The 21,302-nt window shown below is 46.9% G+C and overlaps 1 protein-coding gene across 5 annotated transcripts in view; it reads left to right on the top strand.

Moving 5' to 3' along the window:
• SH3PXD2A (SH3 and PX domains 2A) overlaps positions 1-21,302 on the top strand; it is a 246,683-nt gene that overhangs the window by 117,285 nt on the left and 108,096 nt on the right. The window contains exon 1 of one of the 5 annotated variants that reach the window (XM_064431206.1): positions 8,421-8,500. The exons of the other annotated variants lie outside the window; for them this stretch is intronic. Within the exon in view, the coding sequence (XP_064287276.1) occupies positions 8,499-8,500 (2 nt within the window). The 5' untranslated portion in view covers positions 8,421-8,498. Of the gene's footprint in view, positions 1-8,420; positions 8,501-21,302 lie in introns of those variants that run through there. 5 annotated transcript variants of the gene reach the window in all.

Here is a 21,302-nt window from a genome sequence, read left to right as displayed (position 1 = left end):
TAGAGGATTGACTGCGGCTTTGCAATACTTTAGTATAATCTAATAAATGCTGGTTATTTGCTGGATTCTTGCAAGCTGTATTTCTTCCCAGCTCCAAGGAGTTTTAATAGCCACTCCAGTAATGCTGACTGCAGTGCACTGTGGTGAACCTCAGAACATTGTGTATGTCTGATTACATTTGCTTTCAATTACAGTCTTGTGGGTTTGAAAAATCAGAGCAGCTCAGGCTCGTTTGGGAATCACCACAAAAAATCACCAGTAACCTGAGATAGTTAGAACTTGAAAATATAAAAGAAGAACAGCATGTTGAATGTTGGGGACCAAAAAAGTATATTTTGCGTTATGAGAAGTCAACCATGGAAACAACTGTAGGATTAGAACAGCTGGGGCACCATATCTAAAAGATAAACCTTTTCCTTTCCCATCCAAGCAGGCCAGGAGTGAAGTGTGAGTGACTCATGCCAGACACAGTGTTCATCAGAGGCCTGAAGTTCTCCTGGTGCACTAATGAATTAGCAGTGCTGCTGTCTCTGCTGCTTCCCATTGGAGAGTTTGCTGGTCTTTTTCCTAAGGATTAGAAGGAAATCCTTACCAACAATCCTGACCAAAATCATAATTTCTTTCTAGGGAAGCGGCATAGTTCTGGAGGATGCTAAAATTTCAAAATGCACTGTTTTATGGAGATGTCAATTATCCTCTAAATCTAACTAAAAGAGTTTTCTTTTCATGAGAACATTTAACCAAAAATGAACCTCTCAGTTCCTGTTGAAATTGGTCCCAAATCCCTGAAATCAAATAGTTTTCATTGGCCCTACCGAGGAGCAGGATGGCTGTGGAGTGAACAAACATGTACGGAGACATCTGGCAGACAGCTCTGCAGGTGACCCCTTCTGCAGTGGTGCCCAGACCTCTGGGTTGGAGCTTGATCTTTCTCTGGCAGTCCTGAGGTGTGTCTGGTGCTGCCAGATTCTTCCAGCAGGACAGCATCAGCCACATGCGGGATCCCTTTCTCCTGTGCCAGCATCTGGCAAGAGGAAAATGAACTCATGAATGCATTAAAGTGTAAGCCCTGGTGCAACCCTTGGTTGGGGCATTGAGAATATTTGGGAAGTAAAGGAGGAGCACAAAGGGTTTTGCTGTGAAAAAGCCCAGCCACAGCACTGTGACACTGGCAGTGAATTTTCACCCCAAGTGAGGAGAATTAGTTCAGCTGTTCAGAACACAGGAGCAGAAAGTGGGGTGTAAGGCTGTCATCAACCCCTGAAAGTAAGGGCAAATGCAAAATGAGTAGTAGCTGGGGCAGCTTTTACTCTTGTAGTTTGAACTGGTACACCTTGCCAATGTTCTGCATTTCTTCCTACAAGATGGGGCATTTTAGCAACACAGCTCCTAAATTTGGGTGGCACAAGAGTAAGAGAACTGAGCACTTTCTGTGGTCCCAATGACAACGTTCTTCAGCTTGCACATAACCTCTGCAGTCCCCACAGCTGGTGACCTGGATGCTGAGGCATCTTGCAGGGTCTGGCTTAGTTCCTTCAGCTCCACACATCTCTCTGCAGTGAAGCAAAGGGCCAGGAACGCTGCACACAGCTGTAAACTCTTGTGGGGAGAGGTCAGTGGGCAGCTCTCCTATTGTTTGTCTCCATGCACAAAGCCGGGCTCTGTGGGACGGGCGCCTGAGGAGTTGCACAGTTCGCGATGCTCCCGATGCATCAGTGTCATCCCCTGGGGGAGGAGCAGCCCCGTGCCCGAGCTGCACAGGCCATCCCAGCTAATGAGAGGCTTTTCTTGCCAGCCCTGATAAATAAGCTTCTGTTAGTGTTCATTGTTGCCGTGCTCAGGCTCCTCAGAGTGTTCAGGAGGGGGTTGTGTTACAGATGCTTGGCAGAGGGAGGACAGGGTGACCTGTGCTGGCGAGTGAGAGAGCTCCAAAGGTGAGCCTGGGTTTTAATGAGAGGCAGACATTCAGCAGATGAGCAGAAAGCCTTGAATCCCTTCAATAAAGTTGTATGTCAGAGTGAGGAGTTGCAAGTAGGAGTTCTGAGGAGAAGGGAGATAAAAGGAGGCTTTCAGGCAGGAGAGAGGATTACTGCTTTTTCCAGATGTAGAATTTGCATTTGGAGAAGGAGGACAGCCAAAAGGCCAGGCTGATGAAGGATGCTTTGTGGTGCTTCCAGCCTGTGAAAAAAATGCAGTTCTTTGAAAGTTATGTGCTTTTGGATTGTTAGGCAAGGGATGAAATAGGCATCATAGGAGCAGTCCCTTTCCCCCCTTCCTATGGAAGGCTGGTCTCCAGTGATTTATATAATTAGTACTCTTTTTACTTCCTTTTTTTGCCTGCTTTTTCTTAAGGCTTTTTTTTTTAATACAGTCTTGGCTCAATCATTCAGCATCCTCATAAATCAGAAAATTTTGTCCTTGCAGATTCTTGACAAGTAGTTTATATTTAATTTTTTTGTGGACAGGCATATAAACTACTGAGCCCTGGTTTATTGCCCAATGCATCCTGATCTCTGGCAGGATAAGCAGTGTTTGAGAGAAGATTGAACTAATATCAACAAACAGAGAATTTTGGGCTTTAACAAACAAATGTTGCTTTCTGACATGATTTTGTCTATCCGAATATATGCTCAGAAAATCTCTGGTCTTATCTCCACTTCAGATTCATTCAGCTCAGATATACTCACATGCTATGTAAGTAGAATATGTTATGATCAGTTTCAGAGAGGACTTACCCAAAACAGACAAAAATAAACCCATTTAACAGCTTAGAGCTCTAGTGGTCCTGTGCAAGTTTCCGGAAAAAGTTTTGCCAGTCATGTCTGTTTCTTCTTTTAAGGCTTTATTTTCAAGACATCAAAGCAAATTCCTGATTTTGAATGAAGTAGGACACAGCCCAACAGAGACACATGTCAAAAACATTTCACCTCGAGAGTGATGCAGCTAGATAACATTAAACTTGCTGTCAGCCTCATCCCCAGAGCAGCCTCCTCCTCCCCCAGACATTAATGCATGTGGGTAGTTTTCTACACAGTAACTGTATTGAATTCAACAGGAGCACACATGCACCTGGAGTTATTTGTGTGTGTATGCATGTGTATGTTTGTTTGATGGGAATAAAAGTTCTGGAGAGGTTTGGGATACAAAGGAGGTTCATTCATCAGTAGCCCCCTCTACAAATCATGTTAATTCCTTTTTCATGCCTGGAGATGGGCAGGTATGGAGTATGTCCACACAGGCTTTAGGACACAACAATTTTAAGTGGAATAAGTCACCAGCTTACAAGGGAGGACGGTAGGTAACATCTACTCATGAAGACTCCTAAACACACATATCACAAAACAGGAGAAAGGCTTAATTGGCCTGCTCATTTAGAGCTTTGATATGGCAAATAATTTGTGTGAGCCCTGGATGCTGTTTTTATGCATTTATTTTTACAGCCTTTTCATTAAAAAAATTCCAAAACCCAACTAAGAAGGTCATGAAAGCAACTAGATATGTATCTTCATCTATATCCTTGCGGGGGCCTTTTAATTCTGTAGCTGTAAAATCAGTGAAGCATCAATACAGTCTCCATAAGGGAAAGCAGCCTCTCTGAGAGAAAGCAATAAGCACAAGGCTGTGTGGAGCACCTTTGTCTGGCCGAGCTTGCTGTAACATCCTGTCAGATACCATTTCCACTGTGGTCTGTTCACTTCAGCCAGCGCTTGCTCTGTGAGCACAGGGAATTCATCCATCAAACAGGGCTTGGCAGGTCTCATTCCAGTATAATGGACTAGGTCATTGGAAGGTGTCTAGTGTGTGTTGTAGGCAATTTGCTTATTGTCTCCTATTCTAGAAATGTACCTAAATCTTTTACATGACATTTTTACATTGTGCTTTGTTCTTATCTCTTGCTTTCTTTTTGCTTTCTTACCTGACTGCTTTATCCCTGGCTGCATCAGCTTCTCTGCCTCATGCTGGCATATCTTTTCTTGTGTCATTTTTAGCTGTCTCTGTTTTGGTTTGGGGTTTGGTTTTTTTTCCTCCTTACCCTTACATCCCTTGGATATTGTTTTCTTCTTTCTCAATATGTTCTGTGCTGTTCACTGCGACACTTCTATTTGTCCCACTGGTACTCCGTTCATTGGTTTTATTTGCTCTTTGGTGTATTTCTTCTATCACTTTCTCCCTTCCCTATATCTTTTCATCCCCAATACCACATAGGAGATAATAGAGGGATGACAGAAGATACACAAGTTGCCTTATTGCTGGGTTAGCTGTCTGCATAGAGTACAGCCAGGATGAGCTAGTCTGGAGCTGGAACAGAACTGGGAGCAAACCCTCTGCCACCCTCATAAGTGTTAGTGGCCCTGATAACTGACCCTTAGCAGTATGGGGACACCTGCTCTTTTGCCTTGCTAAAGAGGGAGAATCTCTTGCATCTCTTAGGGAGAAAAGGAGAAGTAATGGAAAACTAACTTGGCAGAAATAAAATCACCAAGTTTTTTTTTCTGTTTGGTAACCTGTAATTCTTGTAGAAGTTGTCTCTGTGGTCTGCCAAACAGAAATTCATCATCACCAGCCTGGAGTTCCTGGGTAATTAATCTTCTGTGGTGGATAAAGCAGGCTGGATTTTCAGTCTGCAGGCATGGAGAGCTGTGAGCTAACCTGCAGCACTGCTGAACCTTTTCTCTCTCCCCTACTTCTCCATTTTCCCATGACCTTAGGAAAAAAAAAAAAAAGAGAAATCCCCACTTCATAGCTCTTTTTTTTAACTAAATCACACTTTATGGAACACAGTTTTAATGCTGTATGGTGCGTGTTTAATGATGTCCATATGGGTTTGTGGGTACAGGAATTAAATACATAACGGTTCACGATGACATAACACGGAAATGCAACTCCCGCAGTGCTGGTGTGTAGGCTGTAAAGGGTTATTAATAAAAATGAAGGTTTTAAATAGAAAACAAGCTTAGCAGCACCGTTTTGGCCTCAGGCCCATCTCTGAGTGATGGAAAAAAAAAGAGACTGGAATATATGGTCTTTCCTCAATACATGAAAATAAATACATTTTACCACCATCCCCTGCTAAACATTTCAGAGAGAAAGCTGCAGGCCTGATGCATGGCATCTCTCTTCAATCAGAGCCTGAGCTCAGGGAGGTCTGGAGGAGATATTTCAGCAGGGTGCAGGACACATCAAACAAATACTAAAGGGGAGATTGATGCCTTAGATTATTAAAAAGGGGTAAGGCCACAATGTTTTGATTGGCACAACCTTTCAACAGTTGGACATTAGTATTTCAGGAGAGCAAACCATTCTGTTTGTGGGTGAGCCAGGAAAATAACAACTCACACAGTTTGGGGGGATGACCTCAAGGAAATCCCATCCTGTCTTGTAACCAGAGTTGCTGGATCAGTTAGCCAAGGAAATGACATAATATGCCTATTAATATTAGAGACAAAGAAAAGCAAGTTTACTTTTCTGTGTTCAGCCTTGTTCTCTCTGTAGTTGCCCCAGCATTTTGTTTTAAGTGTTTGATATAAATGAGACAGCAGTGGATGATGTGCTGAGCATCTCCCTCTGAATGCTGTGTCTGAGACATCTCTCACTGATTTCCCACTGATTGTTAGTGACAGGAACTGTATGGGCAGCACCAGCACTAACTGAACGTGTTCTTCTGTCTTTACCAATGTTTTTCTCTGTAGTTTTAGTTGTCCCAGAGCAAAACACAAAGATATAACCCCCCACAAACTAGCTCTAGAGTCTGTGGCTTGGGATTTTCCACTTTGTGGACATCTCTAAATTACCTCCAGGTTGTAGACCAGGACAAGACCAATACTTCACTGCAGTTGCATAAGGGTCAGGACATGTGTGAACCAGGTTCCTGTTTTGGGAAATCCATATACTCACAGCTGTGTCCCTCTGCTCAGTCTGCTCACATTGCTCAGCTCCAGCCCCACGCTCACCTCAGCCCATCGTTGCACCCCTGGATTCCAGCAGACAGCTTTCCCCAGCAGATGGCCATGGAGGATGCAGAAGGGATGCAGGAGGAATAAGACTTTCTTGCTTTATCTCGTGTTGTCTGGGGCAAATTCCCACTCTCTGCCAGTTTCTTGGTGCCTCCAACTGTTGTTCATTGTGAGGCACAGATGTTGCTAGCTCAGTGGCTTCTGTCGAACCACCAGATACTTCAGCAGAAGAGAGCTCAGCCCATTATTTGGAAGTGGAATTCAGGCTGAACAGACGGCATCGCTTTTTTTCCTACCTGACCGTAGCTGGGACAGTGAACAGAAATGTGGGAACGTGGCTCAAAATACTCTCCCTGTGCATCAAGCCCTGTGCTGCTCCCTTCACCCTTCAACCTCCTGGCTTGAAACCAAGATCCTCCTCTAAAAATTTGTTAGAAAAACTACTCCCTGCTTGTGTTCTGAATGAAGAGATGGCTGGGCTCTGTCGCACAGGGCATGCTTCCACCCTCTTGCTGCTGTACTGTGGGTCATCTCAGGCACAGCTAAAGCTTCTGGAAAATGGTATTAAGTCTATTTTCCCAAATTTCTTTATGCTGACAGATGTCACTTGTTTGTTTTCTGAAACTGGTCTTTTCAAGAATAGGTATTATGTCCCTTTAAATAGGACAAACCACATGGGAACAGATTATTTTTGTCCCTAGCTGTCTATAATCTATCTTATTTCTTTTTTTAGTGAAACTAAAATCTTCCCAGGGATTGTTCCTAATAATAATACTGAAAAGAAAGCATCAAGTAAGTCATCCAGTATTAGCAATGGCAGTAGTAGTGCATTGCCCTTCTATAGACTTATCTCACCCTACACGTCGAGGTATGGCCCAAACATGAACCCTCTCAGCTAGACTGTGAAATACAGGTTTTATTTTAGAACCAGGGAAGCAAAAGTATGAAAGTGGTTTTGAAAGGTCACCAAGGATCGAACAGGAGCCAGAAGGTCTGGATTTTAGCCTCATGTTGAGACTCTTGGCATACTTTCTGCCATTTGCCTCTGCAAACACCCCTAGCATGCCAGCAGTTTGACTTGCTGATATATAACTTCAGGATCTACCAGAGTGGGTCAGCGTCAATGTCAATTTTTTCAAAATTCTATATTTAAAGCAAATGTGCTAAAGAAACATTGAACTTGTTTGCCCTAGGTTTCAGGGGGACTAGTCTTCAAGATGCCCTTGAATTCTCTGCTTCAACCACTGGTCTCACAGTCCTCTAAAAAACCACACACACACACCCTGCTCATCAGCCTGTGAAGGGGGATCTTTAGCTCAAGATTGACTTCACCCTGTTGTCTTCTTCTCCAAATTGTGGTGAATTCCCTGAAGTCCCTCCCCTGAGATGAACAGCAGGTACCTGTGCAGAAGTGACAGCAACCAGTCCACACTTCTTTATATGCCAGGACAGCACAGAGAGCAGGGTGGGCTGTAGCTGTGATCTGGAAGAAGAACCCACATTTGTGCCCAGCTGCCCCATGGCAGTTCTGGAAGGGATTGTGTGAGCATGGAGGAAGGCAGGGGGCTTGATAGTTATCTGCATCTCCCTCTTCCTCAACCTCATCACTGTAAGAACTGGGAGCACAGTCTGCTGCAGAAGATAAATTGCTCAGGAGCCTATACTTTCTTTGAAGTCAGTCTGTGTAGGGCTGCAGGCCTGGCTCACTGTGATTATTCCATCTGCAAGTCCTTGTCCAGAACCAGCCCTTGGTGTCCCTTGGTGTCCTCTGCTCTCTGCTTCAGCTGCCTGCTCCACTGCTTGTCCTTTGTGTCTCTTACTGCAGTCCTTGCTGATGGCAGCTTGTGCTGCAGGTACCCCAGCCCCTGTTAGTGCAAGGAGCTTCAGCTGGGGCTGTTCAAGCTCTCAGGTAGACGTGTACTTTGGAGCTTGAGCAGAGCTTTCCTTCCCAAGGGGGTGGAAGAGGGATGTGTCAACAGTGCATTGCTCTTCCCCTGGCTTTGTTCGCTCCCTGTGTTTCCCATCCCTTCCTCTTGTGTGAGTTGTCCTGCAGGCTAACATGAGCACAGCCACCTTGCACAGACCTTTGACTGCCAGTCCTCCCTCCCAGGAGCTACTAAGACTTTCCCTTGGCAAGTACTCCATTAACTCACACCATGTGGCCCTTGCTTCAGCACATCTTTTCCTCCCACAGGACCCTTTACTAATGTGTGCCTTCTCACTAATTCTGCGGTCACCAAATGTGTGACCTTCCTAGCAGCTGGCTAACCCTGCAGCATTCCAACCTGAGCCCCCCTGCTCTGTCCTCTGTGGCCACTGGTGCTGCAGACAGACCTTGTCCTAAGCAAAGCTGTCCCTGAGTGTGCCCGTGCCAGTGGGTGAGAGAATGCGCCCTTGCATGTGGCTTTTGTTCTCAGTCACAACCCACCTCCCAGAGCAGCAGATAAACACAAACAGCCTTTTTCTGCTGTTCAATGAGCAAAGCAGAGCAGTGCTTCTGAGCTGGTCCTTTAACAGCGAGGGCATCATCACGTCCTGAGCCTCATGTGAGTAAATCTGTCATCAAGTTTTAGTCTTTCTTTTGTATAACTTTATGCAGCAGCTCATCTTAAATTTGTAAAAACATTTTGTGGGAAATTATGCGTGGGAGGTGGGCAGCTCCTTCCATGTATTGCCAGCTAATCCGTAATGTTCTCCTTTATCATAACAAATGAGGCAGGTTTCTCAAAAGCAGTATCTTGTGCTGTTCTTTTATCTCTTTCCTTTTGCTTTAAGTCTGGGGATGGGGTTCTGCCCTAGATGAGGGCATAAAACATGGCTCCAGGACTCCTGGTTTCTGTCTTAAGCACTGGATGCTCATGACTGTGCTAAATCTTGCTTGTGAAGTATCTCTGTGAAGTGGAAGGGGATGTAGGTACTCAAAATACTGTGTTTAGCCACAGATGTTATTAAATGTAAATGAGGTAAAAAAACCCAGTGCCATAAAATGCCCAAAAAGCCAGGAAACTGGAACTCTTTCATCTGTTTTTAAACTTGGTAAATAGAGAAACTTCTACATCTCCCTGGTGCCTTGCTCTCCCACTATCCCAAAGTCACTTGTACTCAGAGCTCAAGGTTTTTACAGTTCCTTGGGTAAAAATATTTTGCACGCCCTGGGATCTGTCATCATTTCACACGTTTTCTGTTCTGCTGAGCCATCACCCCCTTCCTCCAAACTGGTAGGTGGCACAGGAGGTATCACATCATCCCTGTGGAGGAAACTTTGTACAAAAGTCTCTTGGAATTTGGCAAAGTGCAGCTCTTTTTCTACAGCAGGACTCATCTCCCCTTCAGTGGAAATTAAGTGTCTAAATCTTTTTGTCTTTCCCTCTTTGTCAGTTTTACAGCATGCTCTGGGGTGAAGTTTTGTTGTGCTACATTTATTTCTCCTCGCCAAGACCTTCTTTATGGCTTTGATTTAAACAAAGCCCAATCAGACGCAGTGAAAGGCCGTCATGTTCCAGTGCTGGGGATGGGCTTTGGGGGCTGTTTATCTTTTTTTCCAAGGATAACAGCACATTTGTGTTTGTGTTGTGTGTATGTCTTGGACTTACACAAAAACTTAAGGATCTGATTCTGGTGGGTCATGCTGGCAGGTATCCAAACCCATAAATCTGGTCACTGTGCTTTTCCAAATGTTTATTGTGCTGTTTAAGCTTTTATGGGCTCTTGTGTGTATTACATATGGTCTGAATAAATGTAATGCAGTATTACTGTGCTTAGCTGAGAGGCAGAAGAGCCTCCAAGGGGATCATTAGAGCTGGGGCAGCCATTGCCAGCATTTGGAGATGAGTTTCTTGGTTGAGCTTTGCAGGTTGTAAGGACCTTCAGCCCAGTTCTGTTGGATTCTAAATGTCACTTGATCTAAGGTTTCAGAGGTAGAAATAAGAAGCAGAGTTGCATTTTCTTGGATTCAGTACAGGATTCTTGCAGCAATTCTCCCCTTTCTGAAACACTAATAGAAAGAAACCCTCTGTGCTGCTGCCTGTGGCAATGTCTGCTCCGATTGCCAGTGGGACTTGGGACAAGACTTTAAGGAATCAGTGGATGCATAGCAGTGCAAAAGTCACCTGGGTCGCTGTACATGAGGAATCACCTGCAGACTGTGTCTAAGAGTCAAGGCTGCATTGCTCCTTCAGACAGATGGCAAAGAGGATCCATCCCTCCATGCCTACAGCTCCTCCGTGATCCTGGAGATCTCCCTGTGCTCTGCTGCAAGGACTTAAACTGCAGTGAGGGAGAGAGGGGCTGGGAACCACCTCCCCACAGGCTGCCAGCAAAGTTCAGCACTTGGGGAAGATCCTGCAACAAACTCTTGGTTCTTGCTGCAAGGGCAGACGTGGTGTTTGGCACAGTGAGCAACCTCGTAGGGGTTGTGTAACATTGCTGGGCAGACACCACGTGTGATAATGCTGTTGATATCACTGAGTTACCCTGGGGATACATCAATCCCTAGGCATTTTTTGGAGGTGTGAGGTGGGGCACTTCATTACTCAGCTTTGCACTGCTGTGCATCCTGCTTCTGCTGCTGCATCTGGTGGGTTCTGCTGCTTTGACCTGGAGGAAGGGTTTGAACCTGTCTGTGTAGAGCTCACAGAAACAGAGGCATGGCAAAGTGCTGACTTGGGAGCTGAGAAACATTCTGCCTCCTCTCATTCCAGCCAGTGACCCATATGAGAAAGAATGGAAATATTAATTTGTTGCTCTTCAGCATGGAGAGAAGTGAGCATCAGGGAATGTAGAGGATCCACTTTGTGGGGAGACGTGCTTGCAGAGGAGCTCTCAAAGTGGTGAGAAGTTATTTTTGCCAGTAGAGTCCTGTGTCAAGCACAGGCAGCTCTGGGGCTCCCACCTCTTCCCTTCTACTGCTGGATATTGAATCAGCTGTTTGTACTGCCCAGCACAGTACCAGGGACAAACTCTCTGGCAGAAGGGTGGGGAAACAGAATGGAATAAAGAAAGGATTTATAAAGGGGATGGCTTGTTTGTCCACAAACAGCCTGCTGCAGGCCTGTGCTCAGAAGGCAACCAAACCCCCGGAGCTGCTCTTAGGCTTTCCTCTCTGTAAGCACATTGCTGCAGGATCCTGCCACAGGCACTGGGGGCCAGCTAGGGAGAGGGTGGCAGAGACAGCCTGCTCCTGTGTCCCTTCTTCCTCTGCACATTCCAGGGCTGCGACCTCCTCAACCTGCAGAGAGAGGGGAGGGAGGTGGGAAATGGGGTGACAGGAACAAACTTCCTGCAGCGGAGCTGGGCTGAGGGATGGTTCTTATCGCAGGAGAACAGCCCTGCTGGGGGCAGCTGGAGAGGAGCCCAGCCCACTTTCCTGAGCCCCCCACCCTGCAGCTCACCCCCAGCACAGGAACCTCCCTAACCCAGCACACGGCCCTGCTGGCCCTGCCTGCAGATGTCCCAGAGAAGAGGGCTCGTGGCCTGGCAGTGCTGAGGGAAATGCCATCCAAGCCACAACAGAGGGAGCACCAGGCTGCCTGGGAGCACGGTTGCATTTGAGCAGCTCCCACTGCTGCAGGTACTGTGTGGGGACAGCTGATCCGTGCCCAGCAGTGAAGTGCCAGGCTGTGTGTGCCACGGAGAGCAGCTTTGTGTCCTGCCTGGGCTCCGACCGCTGCACACTGGCCAGGTTTCAGCTCCTGACAGCTTTTTGGGCTGGACCTGCCCTCCTCCACAAAGCGGAGGCCAACATGTAGGGCCGACCCTACTCTGATTTTGTCTCAACCCAGTTCAGTCCTCATTCATGTCTGCACTGTGAGGAGGAAGGAGATGGGAGAGTAAGCCCAGCACATGTCCCTTCAGCCCCTCTGCCTGGACAGCAGGTTACATGGGAGCTGGAAAGAGAATTGTGCTGGCCTGGAAGTTTCTGCTGAAGGCAGAGCAGTCCTTTCACTGCACTGTCCTGTGTTGCTGATCTAGGCATGGATTCCCAAAAGCCTCTTTAGCTCTAAAAGCAGAGCTGGGTGCCACAGGTAGAACATGTAGGAGCAACCTCAGTGTGAGACTGGCAACCCCTGGGCAAGGGAGTGGTGTTGCTGCCTGCATGTCACTGCTCCCCAAGCCCAGGGAGCAGTGGATTGTCCGTAGGTCCTCTGAACCTTGCTGGCTGAAAATGGCTCATGAATCCAAGCTGTGTAACATTTATTGAACTAACACTCCTTGAAGGTAAATGCTGTGATACCTAATGGGACTCATCTGCTGCTCTTGTGCCCACCCTCACCCTTGATGAACACTTTGTCTCTTCTATTGCCTTTTTTTGTTGTCCCCTCAATCCAACAGCTGTTCTTGTCAGTGGTGACATCACTCATTGTTCTCCCAGCAGATCCAGCAGTATAGGGCCACCCTTGGGCCCAGCTCAGCAGCCTGAGGTGTGGGTGGGCTAACGTGTTCCTCAGGAGCAGGGTGTGGAGAGGACTGACCTTGTGACTGCCACTGCAGGGAGGACTCGTGAGGAGAGCAGCATGAAGACAGAGTCAGTAAAACTTGTGTTCAGGAGACCAGGTGTCAGGGGATGAATTGGACCCTTTATGTCAGCAGAAGGACTCACCAGTAGGGAGGGAACAGCTTCCAATTCCAGGCTTGCACAAGCTCTTCCCGTGTGTCCTGTCCTAGGTTCTTGCAGACTGCAGTGAGACTGCTGTGAAATTGGGCTGGTGTCCAGTGTCTCCCTCTCATTGCTGGCATCTGTTTCACAAAGAGCTTCATCTGGGAGAGGCTACTTCAGTCTGACATCTCTCACCAGCAATAGCTCTCACCCCAATAGCTTCCAGCAGGGCAGGCAGGGTTGCACCTGCCTGGTGTCCTTCTCTTCCCACAAAGCCAGGAGAGGGACTTCCTCAGCTGGAGGGCAGCCAGGGACATTAACAGGCACATCTATCCCCTGTCCACAAAATGCTCTGTGTTCAACATTGCCCCAGAGGGCAGGGATTTCTGGCAGGTTTTCACACAAAACTTAGCCAAAAGACCTTTGTATGTCAAGAGCTGTTTGATGCAGGAAATAATATTTTGCTCTCATGTGCATGTGTATGTATGCGATGTGTACTGTCGTTCTACCACAGCCGTGGTTCACTCTCCCTGTGTCTGATGATAACTTAAAATTTTTAAGGTTTGCACGGTGTTTCTCCAACCCTCTTGCAAAGCCATATTTATTGCACAGCTTGTAGCATCCAGTATAAACAGCTCCACTTGATGGCAAGGGTCGGAATTGGGAAGGCTCTGAGTTACAGGCTCTGCAGGCAGCTACTGCCACATCGTGGGGAGATGATGCTTTACATGCATTTATTGTGCAGCAAAAACCACTAACTGAGCTGGGGAAAAAAAGCATTTGGTTTGCTTGGATTTTGGACATGGTGGTGAGTGTGTTCTGCACTCTCCAGGGATATGCTCTGCCTCACCCCCTTTCCATGCTCACCTGGTGAAGCTGACTCTCTCTTGGCTCTTGTGTCCCAGAGAGCAGAAATTCCTCCAGACAGCAGTGGGAAAGCTGTGACATATTGCTATGAATAGATATGAAATAGCTTTTCCACCTGGCTTCTTATTAGGTGTTACAGCCCTATCTTTTTCCATCAGTCGTATGATAGTAATTTTTTGGTATTTAATACCATTACATCTAAGACTTGATGAGGGAATGGGAAAGAATTGAACTTGCAGTCTTGGACATGAATACTAACAACTCCAGAACCACACCTGGATCAGACATTTGTAAGCATATGGAAGAGATTGAAGATTATCTAGTTGTCTCCTTAATACTTGGTACTGACTGAATCATCTCTGCAGGCCTGGGAAGCTGTGCAGATCACCAGGCTCTCCTTGCTCCTGCTCCACTAAGCTGAGGAGCCAACTTGGAAAGGAAAACCCTCGGCACAGCTTCAGTGTGGAAGGTGTCACTGGCTTGCTCATGTTTTTGGCTGTGAAAGTCAGTGACAGCTCTTCTGGCCACATTTCCTGCGTGATCCTGTTAGGGGAGTTGTCAGCACCTAATCTGGGTGTTTGTTTCCAAATAGTATTGCCAGGGCATTGCATGTGCAGCCTGACACACTGTACTAATCTAGGTTTTGGCCTCCTTGCTTGACCCAGGAAGGATTAAACCCCACCCCACATCTGCTGCAGCTCCCTTGGACTGCTGCCTCATCACACTGATGCTCTTAGCAATGCTCAGGGCAGGCCTTTCCCCCCACAGCTTCCCAAACACAGCTCTTCCCTAGATGTCAGGGTCTGCCTCTGTTTGTCCTGTATTTCCCATCCATCCATCCATCCATCCATCCATCCATCCATCCATCCATCCATCCATCCATCCATCCATCCATCCCTCTCCAGCACACTGGTACCTGCAGACCACATGCAGTCCTTACAAGAATTTGTCAGCCTGAACTGATTTTTCAGGCTGAACTATTCCCTGCCAGGCCCTGCTCCTGCCTTGCAATAAGACCATTATCCATGTCGCTCCATTTAACCTGAAGCAGGGAGCAGGTTGGAACACAAAACTTTGAAAAATGATGGAGCAAGGGCAAATTTCCAATCAAAGCTCTCCAAATGCTGCTCTGAAGGAAAATTACTCTTCATTTGCGGGTGAAATGGAAGACTCTGTGCAAGGGCAGGAGCTGTGCAGAATAGAGATTTAAAAAACAGAGCAAAGGAAAGAATTACTATGACTGAGGGAATGGGAAAGGGGCCTGGGACCTCACAAACCTGATTTAATCAAGCGACTTCTGATGTTTTACAATTGCAAGCAACAATCTGACCCAGAGCTGGGCAATTTGTTAGCCACAGAGTCATGAACTGTTTGTAGAATGGTCTTAAGAGGAAAATATATTTGTAATTATGAGCTGAAAAACCTGAGCAGCAGCACTCTTGGTTTTGGAGCTGCGTCCAGCTGCTGTTGGGACAGTTGGGGTCTCTGCCCTTCCTGTGTCCTCCCACCATCCAGCGGCACCCAGAGCAGTTCCCAGCTGAGCTCTTGGGGGCAGCAGCTTACCTTGGCCACAGGATGTCTCCTCACAGGAGAGGCTGCAGCTGAGCAGTGTGTCCTTACTCTGCACAGGTGAGTCACTGTCCTAGGAAGGGAGGGAAAAGCTGGGAACACCCCCCAGCAGTGGAGATGCTGACCCAGCCTGAAGAGCTATGAGCTGACAAGGCTCTGATTTGAGTCTGCTGCCTGTGGTCCCCCAGGTCTGGGAAGAGAAATTTCCTCAGAGCTTCTGAGAAGAGGCACTAGTCTCAGTTCACTGACTTGAATGGATGGAATTTTTACCAACTGGTGTGTCCTCAGAGGTGCCAAGCATTCCTGGCTGTGGCAGTGACAGCTTCAATTGAGATGTCCCTGGGCTAACTGTTGCTGGATTTGGACAAGTGAGTTTTTTTTCTTTTCTGGGAAACTGACTGGTTTTGTGCCCATGGTGTTTGTAGAGCGCTGACAAACCCCTCCTTATTCTCAATACTGCCTGTCTGCTGAAGGTGGTGTTCCTTGGAGATGTGTTTTCCCTTTTCAAGGCTTTTGATGTCCTTTCCCATGTTAGAAAATTCAAGAAGGCAGCATGTGAAGCTGGCTGGGGCCAGTGAGTGTTGCTGGGGGCGGCAGCTTTGATCCTCGGCGGGAGATTTGCCACAAACTTGATCATGCATTTTTCATCCCTTGCTCTGTGTGTGCTGTGCTGTGCAGGAGATACAGGCACTAATCCTGAAGCTGCACTCAGCACAGGGGTGAGCCTCACTTGCAGCTCATCGCTTATGCAAATCCTTCCCATCCCCAGGGTAACTCCACCACAGTTACTCTACATGAAATTTGACCCTGACATCTAATAGCTAGGGAGCTGCTCCTGTCTTTAGTCTCTCTGACAGTGCTTACTCAGGGCTTTTTGAAGAATTTTGTTGGTCTTTTCTATCACTTAAGTATTCGTTTTCTTTATCTGGAGTTTTGTACTGCTATCTGACCCATTTACTTGGAAGCCTCCAAGGAGAGCTTGAGTTGAAAGAGAGCTGGGTTTGTGATCCAAGTATGAGTCTTTTACTGTTAATTGTATTAGCATTCATAATTGCATGCACATTTCTAAACTGTCAGGATTGCCACATCCTTTTAAAATATGGATGAGACATCAAAAGGGTTGTGACTGCTTGGAGATTAGCAAGAAATTAAACTCCCTGATACCTCAAAAACAATGATGTGAGCTGTTTTGTCCCCATTATATTAAAAGTGAGGTAGGAAAAATAAGTCAGGAATTAGGCTTTTAAAGCCCATGAGCTGGCACAATGTAATTAGCAGGAACAGGCTGTTTGATGCAGGTTTGAGGTGCCCTGTCCCTGCCGTTGCTGTTGGATGGGCAGGGTCTCTGCCTAGTGGGAGCTTTGTTGGATAGGGCTGTGTGTGACAGGACTCGTGGGATGCCTGGGAGGAAAGGGTGGAGAAGTCCTGAATTCACATCCTCTTTTTGCTGCAGATTTGCTTTAACGGAGCTGCTTGGTCTCCCTGTTCATGGCTTAGGCTGTGTTTTTGCTCTCAAGGCAGCCCCCAGCAGAGGTCACTTGTGGCTGATGGGTAACACAGTGACTCTGTGCTCTCTCATTTGGACTTGCCGAAGTCCTGCTGGAAAGTGTCACCGAGCCTGTCCTTTGGAAATACATATTTTATAAACATGAAATACGTGAGCATAGGTATGTGCATGCACCATCCCAGATCCTTGCCAGTTGCATGTATCTGTATACATTTGTATTTTCGGGTATCAACAGTTTTTCCATGTCATCATCAAGCATATTGAGACAGATACATTTCACCTGAAGACCTTTTGGAAGGCAGATGGCTTTTGCTGTTATGGAGCCCTCCTTGTCCAGGGATATTGGAGAAATATTGTCAGGGCAAGGGAAACAAAGGTGTTGTTGGCTGTAGCAGCAATACAAACCTTTTGGTTCCCAGACTGCTTCCCACCCACTGAACCCAGCGTGCCTTGTTGCATGCTTTGTGCATGGTGATGGATTGGGTCTCACGGAGGTGACAGCAGTGACTTCTCAGTCCCAGCTGGGAAGAGTTTCCCCACAGCCCTGTGCCACCCACAGCCCAGCACCTCTCACACAGGCACCGTCTCTTTTATTCTTTATAAACCCTGACAGAGCTGGTCTCGCTTCACGGGCTGTGCCTGCACAGATGTTGGCACCGTGCAGGAAGGAATTGACGGAGCCTGGCCTCCATGGGAGCGAGCAGCATCCCACTGCCGGCAGATGGAGCGCGGCTCCTCCGCGCTCGCTGCTGGGTGGGAGCAGAGCAACGCGATAACGGATTGTTTATTATGGAAACATGCCACTTTTAGCTGATTTACAAGCAGCTTTGTGGAGCTCCTGATCGCCCCGTAGTTTTGTTTTTGGTCCGTTACTCATCTTGATGCATCGTCGGTACATGTCTGAGCAGGGCTGTAAAAGGCGCTCGCGGGGACACGGTGGGGCCAAAGCACGGGGGATAGAAAGCAGCTGTCAGGCAGCATTTCTTCCAGGGGTTTGAGGAGTACCAGCAGGCTGTGACTGCTCCTCAGTGCCTGACTTTACAGTCAGACTGTTCTGTAGCTCCTTCAAGGCCCTGTGGTTTAGCGGCTGCACAGATGGCTGCAGTGCGTTTAGAGCAAAGTGAAATAACACTAGTTCCTTCCATCCTCTGCCGCCTCACCCTGAGAAATCAGCAGCCTCTTTGGGGAGCTACTAGTCAATATTCCAGATCCGAACACCTCCGGACTTTCAGCAAAGTTTGAAACAAGTTCAGGAGCTGAGTTTCAAGTCCACTTTTCCTGTGCCAAAATCCGCAGAGCTGGATACCTGGGAACTATGGAGGTGGGTTAAGTCACGGACCAAATCCACTCTGAGCTTTTCATTGTCTACTTCTAATGCATCAGCTGTCCTGAAATAATATGTCTAGCATGGTTCATACCACAATCACTACTGTAATCACCACTGAAACCTGCATAGGTTAGAAATCCATATGTGGTTCTGCGTCTGGGTGAATTTGGCAGACATAAAGCAGTCCCCAAAAGGCAATTTCTTCCTATCAAATCATCTGCCAATTTTACACAGTTTTGATTTATGCTTTTCAAGGTTACTGAGCTCTTTTCTGAAAGAGTTGAAGGCCATCTGCACTGGCAGTGAATGAGCCTCCCCAGGATAAAGGCTGGCTTCCAGATGACAGAGTAGCTGGGAGCTTGTATCTTTTACACGTGAGGCTGCTCTGCCTGTCTTGTTGGTCCCCTGCCCCTCCTTAGCTAAAGTAACTGTTTCCTATTACAGAATATATGTGACATACATCAGGCAGGTTTTGTGCATTGTAGTTTTAAGGGAGGTAGAGGTGTTACACTTCTACCTGCTCCTTTACCTGCTATTCCAATCAAGGGTAGAGAAGAAATGTGCCTTGAAGGTACGTAGCTCTCCTGGTTTCTCTAATGAAACTTTGTTTAGGGGGGTTGCTTTTTCTGTCTTTTTTCATTTATCCCTGAAAAGGGAAATTAATTAGCCCAGCTGGAAGTATATGAAGGCCATTTTGCACAGGGGAAAACAGAGCAGGTGAGCAGTTGTTGGAATTACTTGGACAGTAGACAAGAGCATGGAATAAGAGACCGACAAGAGGGTAGTTAATTTAGTTAGAAAGACTGGCTGAGCACAGCAGTCTGGAAAACAGATCATCTTTCTGAAAGGCACAAAGAAGAAAAATAATGGCTCCAGATTCATCCCTTGTGTAAATCTTTTGATGTTGGTGACTTACACCAGGATGATTTAACCCCATTAATTTTAATGGGTCACTGCAGTGTCCCAAGAGTTGTTTTTTGCTGTGCTCTGTTCTGAGGCAGAGATAAAGCAGAGCCTTGGCGTCTAGGCTTCAGCCCAAGCTTGGTGTCCCCATGGGGCTGGCTTGGGCCTCTCCACATTGTGGCTGACTCCAGTTGGAGAGGAGGAAAAGATGCAGGAGATGATGATGTGTCTGAGCCCTTGTCCCGTGACAGCTGGGTGCTGCCAGGGCTTTGTTGTGAGCCATAACATGCCTGGAATATGATATCTGGTCTGAAAAGCAAGGATAGGCAGGCTAAGAGGGCTCACTGGAGTCAGCACCTACCCTCACCCCGCTCTGGGTCTGCTGATCCAAAGTGATAACAACACATTAACGAGAGACAAGGAGCTGTGGAGCAGTGTGGCAAAGGAAAGGAGCCTGAAATTGAGCATAAATGGGCACCAGATGAGTCCTGTTGGGGCACAGTGGGCAGAGAGCAAAGGGCAGTGCCCTTGACACACGACAGGGACTCAGAGCTGTGGCAGTGGACAGGGATAAAGGACATTTACCACACATCATTCAAAGCAATAGGGTCATAGCAGGAGCTGGCCACACATAGTTAAAAAGCCTGTGTATCACAGCAGGGAAAATTCAATCTAGTGCCAGGAGGGGGGATGCATCTTTGTCACCAGTTGTCAAACAGCTGAAAACCTGGTGGCAGACACAGCTGTAGTGCTTGGGCAGAAGTACTGATCAAACCAGAGTCTCATCAGGCAGCAGCATGCCATGGGCTGTGCTCTGCCCCTGCTCCTTGGGAACCTCAGGGCCCACCTTGTGCCTCAGCTCTGTTTTCTGCCTGCCTCTCCTCGTGTGCCTTGCTCCTAGGGCCTGACTCGCTGTCCTTCATTTTACAAATGATTCAAGTTGTTCTGAAGTATTGACCAGACAAGAGGAAATGAGCCAGGAGGAACAGATGGATCAAAATGAAATGAAGCGATAAATCTGAATGTGAATGTTCTGTGTGATACTGAGGAGGGGAAAGCTGCCTCTGGTGAAGTTTGGGTGTGAAGTCATCCCTAAGTAGCCTGGGTTTGTCAAGGCGTCAGCTGCTCTTCAGCATCATGCAGAAGGAAGGGAAGATGAGCATCACTGTGTCTCTGGGCATTTATCTCTTGACAGACTTAACATGACTTCACAATGAGTCCAAGGGGAGAGTTCAGACATGGGCCCCAGGAGGGAAGGATGTAACACATGCTGAAATAAAAGTTTCTCAGTAAACTTTGTTGCTTAACTTCATCTAATACTGCCATTTAATCTCATTGGTCTGTAGTCTTCTCCCAGTCACATGCTCTAAGGTAAACTCTGCTAAATCACTCCATAGCTAGAGCAGATCAGAAAATCCATCTGGATTGGCAAGCTGGTCTGTCAAATGCTTTATAAAGCTTGTATCAGCAATAGTGTGGCCAGCAGGTCCAGGCTAGTGATCATCCCCCTGTGCTGGGCTCTGGTGAAACTGCACCTCAAGTGTTATGTCCAGTTTTGGGCCTCTTGCTACAAGAAAAACTTTGGGATGCTGAGTTGAATCCAGGGAGGGATAATGGAGCTGTTTAAAAGGTAGATGTGGTGCTTATGAACATGGTTTACTGATGGCAGTACTTGGCTAACAGTTGGACTTGGTGATCTTAAGGGTCTTTTCCAACCTAAATGATTCTGTGACTCTCTGAATATCAAAAGTTATTCTTGCAAGCATGTGAGCTTTGGAAGGACCACATGTGCTGGTACCCAACATATCTCAGTGTAATATTTAAATTTGAATGCACCCAGTACATATCTTTCTGTCTTTTGGTGAGAGAAGTTTCAGATGTAAAGGGTGAAACTCAATTTGCCTAAGCCCAAGATATGGTCACAGTTCACCCCAAGTGCTGGAACAAGTGCTGCTGCTGCTGCTCTGTAGTACTCGAGGAGGAGGAATTTCAACCATGCCCATCCAGAGACAGGTGGGAGAGTCCCAGCAGAGCCTCATTTCTGTGTCATGTTATTTTAAGTAACAACAGCAATTCCCTTCACATGACACAGGGCTGCCTGCATGGTTCTTGTGCAGCCCTTTCAAGGGTAGCACAGGCTGGCAGCATGAGGGAGTCTGAGTGCCACAGGATTCTCTGAGAAATTAATCCTTTTCTTTTGCAAAGGAAATTATTGAAAAGTTCAGGTGCTGCTGAAATCCTGCCTGCATGTCCTTATCCATGGAGCAGCATCACCAGCCCAAGTCTGCACTGCAGTGATTCAGCACAGATTGCTGCCACACACACCTCTGAGCCCCTGCAATTGCATCCTCAGAGCACAGTCTAGCTTATTTCCCCAGAATATGTAGCAAAAAATGTTACGTAAATGGGAAACTCTGAATTTATTTCTTTTATTTTATTAAATGAAAAAATATAAAAAAGTATTTGTTACTGCTCAACATTAAATGTGAACAGACCCCAGCAGGTGTGAAGAGATGTGATACAGGCTTGGAAACCCTGGAGCAAGCCAAGGAAAGGCCTGTGAGAAGAAGAGAAAAATGC

This window comes from Passer domesticus, chromosome 8 (genome assembly GCF_036417665.1).
Source record: "Passer domesticus isolate bPasDom1 chromosome 8, bPasDom1.hap1, whole genome shotgun sequence".
In the NCBI taxonomy this organism is placed as follows: Eukaryota; Metazoa; Chordata; class Aves; order Passeriformes; family Passeridae; genus Passer; species Passer domesticus.
The sequence above is the reverse complement of the archived record's forward strand: the minus strand, read 5'-3'. Positions and strand labels throughout refer to the sequence as shown.